The sequence below is a fragment of the Solea solea genome, chromosome 16 (genome assembly GCF_958295425.1).
Source record: "Solea solea chromosome 16, fSolSol10.1, whole genome shotgun sequence".
Lineage (NCBI taxonomy): Eukaryota > Metazoa > Chordata > Actinopteri > Pleuronectiformes > Soleidae > Solea > Solea solea.
The window spans coordinates 22174275-22179052 of record NC_081149.1 but is presented as its reverse complement, the minus strand read 5'-3'; the positions used below and the strand labels follow the sequence as shown (position 1 = coordinate 22179052).

Genomic DNA, 4778 nt, shown 5'->3' with positions numbered 1-4778 from the left:
TATATCTCTGATCACATTTCTTACATCATATAACACCTATAACAGAGGGTGCGTTCTACTCTTCCACCACAAGATGTCAGCACGTGGTCAGGATGCCTCCTGAGCTGTGATTGACGGAATCTCAGATTCGCGTGTCATTCCTCATAAAAGGCTCCACGCAGCACAGTGATGGTGAAACAGCCTCCACAGCAAAGAGGTGAGGAGCAGGTGTGTGTGTGCGTGCGTGCATGCATGTGTGTGCGTGTGCGCGTGTCTCATAAACAGTGATAATGACCGGTTCAGCTCGTGAAGTTTACACGGACATCCTCCTCAGTGCGAGGCTCGTGCGTTCTCCTCTCGCCACCTCTGCGTTGTCTGACTTTTTGGGTCCATGCAGTTATGATTCATGATACCTTAAATTACACATTGTATTATTGTCCAGTGCGCTGCCAAGACTTTAAGGGAATCAAGATGAGAGAGACAGAGAGAGGAGGAGGAGGAGGAGGAGGGGGGGGGGGACGCATTATGTGAAAACAACCTCAGCTCTTTGAAGTCGTTTCAATCTCTCCCAATGAAAAACACGCTCACTTTTTATATCACGCTGAATCATGCGAGGGGGGGCTTCAAGTTTTCATTGAGATAACAAAACATTTCAACTGAAGAAGCTCCTCCACGCAGCCCCACTCTCTGACCTGCGCGGATGTAAGTTCATTTATCCACAATGATCCAGTGAGATCCCCCAGGCCTGTTTAGTTCCTGCCAGATGATGTTATTAGACCAAGCCCGTGGTGGCTGCTCACCCTCCCACTACACACAAAACAAATCAGATCTGTACAATGGTCGTTTTTGTTAGATAGCAGTTTTTGTTATTGATAAAATGTGTGCGTAATCTTCTTTTGGATTAAAAAGGGGGACCAGGAGGATTCTACGTCACGCCTGGGTTATTTTTTGAGGGTTGTTTTTTTTTTTCAGATGATGAAGAAAAACACCTTAGACTGAGTCTTATATGTTGCATAGCTTTTATGTCACGGGAGGTCCTCGAATAAAATTACTGGGAATAAAAAAAATTGGAGCCCATGCATTTCTGCAAACTTAACATCGGGAAACGTTCAGTTCCAGCTGCGCGTGTGCGTCTCTCTCTCTCTTTCTGTGTGTGTGTGTGTGTGTGTGTGTGTGTGTGTGCGGGGGGCAGTTATTCCGGTGGCCTTCACCATCTCCCTCTCTGTGTCCTCCGTCATCGCGCCTGGAGCTGTTTGTCCCCAGACGCGTCTCCAACACGTGTCTCTGTGGTGTCAGATGATGGAGCCTCGCTGCCATATACATACATACAGTATATATATATATATATATATATGTGTGTGTGTGTGTGTGTGTGTACCTTCAGCTTTTGGAGTGATTTGACGCTCCTGCTCTGGCCTTATTGAAACCACACAACGCGTACGGGCCTGTTTTCAATCTGAGGACATGCGTGATGAATTTGGGAAATCATCTGCAGCTTTGCTGGTACCGTATAGCCCACCCAGTCCGGACCCAGTCCCCCCTCTGCCCCCGGGGTATCAATACGATTAGAGGCAGGAAATGTGGGAATCCCCAACAAAGGGCTCCATCATTAAACACAAACAACCAGAGGCCTCCCAACAATACCAAAAGCGCCCTCCACTCCTCTCTCCTCTTTTATGTCTGAGCAAGTGAAAATCTATTACTTTCATCCCAATATTACCATCTTGCTCGGAGTCGCACATTATTTAAGAAGATAATCCCACGGTGTTGTGCATGACGGACTTTTGATTGGGCTTCGGCTCAAAATGAAGAACAGAGACAGTTTCTGCCTCACAGACTCGCAGGTTGTGTATATTAAATATTATTCCTTTCTCCATTTCACACATGGTGATATTTATCAATATGTTTCTCAGGGAAACTGAGAACGCAAATGGCTTTTTCTTTTTTTTTTTCTCAGTCTGCCTCAACATTTTTAGCCCCGTGCAGTGCAGCTTATAGAGGCGACAAATTATTATTTTCGCAGCAGCAACAAAATCATCTCATTCCACTTTTATCCGCTGCTGTAGAAGCCTGAAAACGTGTAATTGTGCGTCAAGTGACTGTGTGTGTGTGCGCGTAAAGTGCGACGGCAGGAGTCTTCCATAGGGATTAAAGCTTAAGTCCCTGCCTCACGTATATAGAGAAGTGATTTTGAGGATTTCCCCCCACTCACTGTTTAAATTCAGCACAGTAATCTGATGTCCCCAAAGAGTATCAGATTATTTAAAATGTAAAATCAAAATATCTTTACTGATTCTGCCGCACATTTAGAACCAAGGCTTTACGCACGTTTTCCCCTCTAAAAAAATAAATGCAGTTTAATTTATTTCTTATTTTTTTATGCACATTTCTTATTTCTTTCATATGCAGAATTTATTTATTATTCATTTAATCCTAAATCTTCTGGGCCTTTGATATATTATTGGTATAAAGTTAGTTATAGCTCTATCGCAAGAGCAGCCTCCGTAAATGATGTGGACCACATTGTTCTAATTTATTATACAATCTGACTTTAAATAATCCTCATTTTCATCCTTTTTTTTCATTCAGATTATTCAAAACCAACATTTTAAAAACAACCCTGAAATCACCTTCAAGAAAGTTTATTTATCTCCTCTCAGAAAAGTTCTTCTTTTTTGTTTTTCAGGTGTTTTTATTAGTAAATTGATTTTATAAAGTCCGCGTCCACTTGGCACTGATGTGCTGCTGCTGCTGCTGAGGATGATGATGATGATGATGATGAGAGTGCAGGGAGGCTGGTATATCGGCCTTGTTGGTACCATTTGCGTCCTTTCCATTGGTCAGGATTCCTTTCCTCGTGCCTCAGCGTGACATCACATCCACCCGACCCGCAGGAAAGCAGCGGAGATTACAGATGATGCTGGACATTTCCGAGGACGCACACACTCTTTGCGCTTTACGCACAGCCTACTCCTTTAAGGCACCGAAACACAAGGATATCAGCACTGATGTCGTTCAGTTTGCAGATTCTGTTCCCTGAGCAGTAGGTGAAGGAGTGCGCTTGGATTTTCCTTTTTTTGTTTTTCACCTTTGTGGTTTTTGCGAATGGGGATGAGCCGCGCGTAAAAACCTGTTCCGTTTTTAAAGAAGAAGACGCGCTGTCACTCTCCCACCTGTTGGCAGGTGGTGTTGGCTTCACCCGCGGAAAACTCTACTATGACATTGGGTTCGGAAATCATGGAGGATATTGTTATCGACGTAGTAGGGGAAGGACTCAAAGATAACGGAGAGGAACTACCTTTAACTTCGGATGAGTCGCAGAGTGAGGAGCGCGGCACGGAGACTCCCGGCAGCCAGAGTCAAGACACCTACAGTCCCGGTGGTCCCGCCGCTAAAACCAAAGGTCCCACATCAGTGAAGCCTCCATACTCATACATCGCTCTGATCACCATGGCCATCCTGCAGAGTCCAAAGAAACGACTCACCCTCAGCGAGATCTGTGACTTTATCAGCCACCGCTTCGTGTATTACCGGGAGAAGTTCCCCGCGTGGCAGAACTCAATCAGACACAATCTGTCGCTGAATGACTGTTTTGTGAAGATGCCCAGAGAGCCCGGGAATCCCGGGAAGGGAAACTACTGGACTCTGGACCCTAACTCCTCGGACATGTTCGAGAACGGGAGTTTCCTGCGGCGGAGGAAGCGCTTCAAGCGGCAGCATTTTCGCTTCGACCCGCTCAAGGAGCAGCACCTGGAGCCCAGCGGACTGCACGGATTCCCGCACGGCGCCGCCTACGGGCTCGGCACCGCGACTCTTCAGCTGCCCAGTCTGGACATTTACCCTTACCTCCATCATCACCACCACCATGCGCCCTCGCCGTGCGGCCCCGCCACCATCCCACCTGTCAGCAGCATCCTGCCGGCGCTCTCCAACTTCTTCTCCCGCAGCGCGCTCACAGCCAAAGCTTTCCTCCAGTCGCAGCCGGGAATCGAAGCCTTCTCGCCGGCACAGTGTGCAGCCTACTCCTCGCCGCTGAGCCCCAGCGCTGCCTACGCCTCCTCCCCTGCGCTCTTCCACCCGGCGGCCGCTCCGCACTTTCTCTCTTTACACCAGGAGTATCAGAAACTACAGACTCAGCGTGGAACCATGGACCTGATCAAACACATCAACGCTGCCTCTAACGAGTAACGAGTGTGAGTTACTGTGGCGGACTTTGAACTGCGTGTTTTTTCTCAGGTAACAGAGACCATTGAAGCAGAAGTGGATGCATCTGTGTTAAAGAATGTTGTAGATAATGACACAAACTCTCTCCATGTCTCCACCAAAAAAGAGCTCTTTTTTATTTGAATTGAATTATCATCTTTTGTTGAAATATTTAAATGACGAGTTTCCTATACTTTTATCTGGAAAAGAAATAAAAGTGAATATTTAAACCTCGCGTTAATTGTATTTTGTGCAGATGCGTGTGGGCTGTTTGTAAATGTGTTATTTCGTTCATGAAAAACAGAACAAAGTTCAGGTTTAAAAGTAGACCTTTTTATCTTGTGTTTTGTGGCTTTGTCAAGTGTTTGTGTCAAATGTCAAGTTCTGCTTGTTGTCTGAGCTGATTTTATTATATGAAGCCACATAATAGTGGAATTAAAAAAAACAAGAGAAAAATATTTTAAATCACATTATTTAAAAATGATTTCGTAACCAAAAAAGTGAAGAACATTTGCTTTTTAAAAAAAATAAATAAAAATAAGGGATTGTCCAAAGACAGGATAAAGATCTTAAAATAATCATAACATTAAGACACA

The 4778-nt window shown here is 45.2% G+C and overlaps 1 protein-coding gene across 1 annotated transcript; it reads left to right on the top strand.

The window, feature by feature from the left end:
- The first annotated feature begins 2757 nt into the window (after positions 1 to 2757).
- foxd7 (forkhead box D7) lies at positions 2758 to 4412 on the top strand. Its single transcript, XM_058653821.1, has one exon. It carries the CDS (start codon positions 3196 to 3198, stop codon positions 4165 to 4167), a length of 972 nt encoding a protein of 323 aa, XP_058509804.1. The 5' UTR covers positions 2758 to 3195; the 3' UTR covers positions 4168 to 4412.
- The last annotated feature ends 366 nt before the right edge of the window (positions 4413 to 4778 follow it).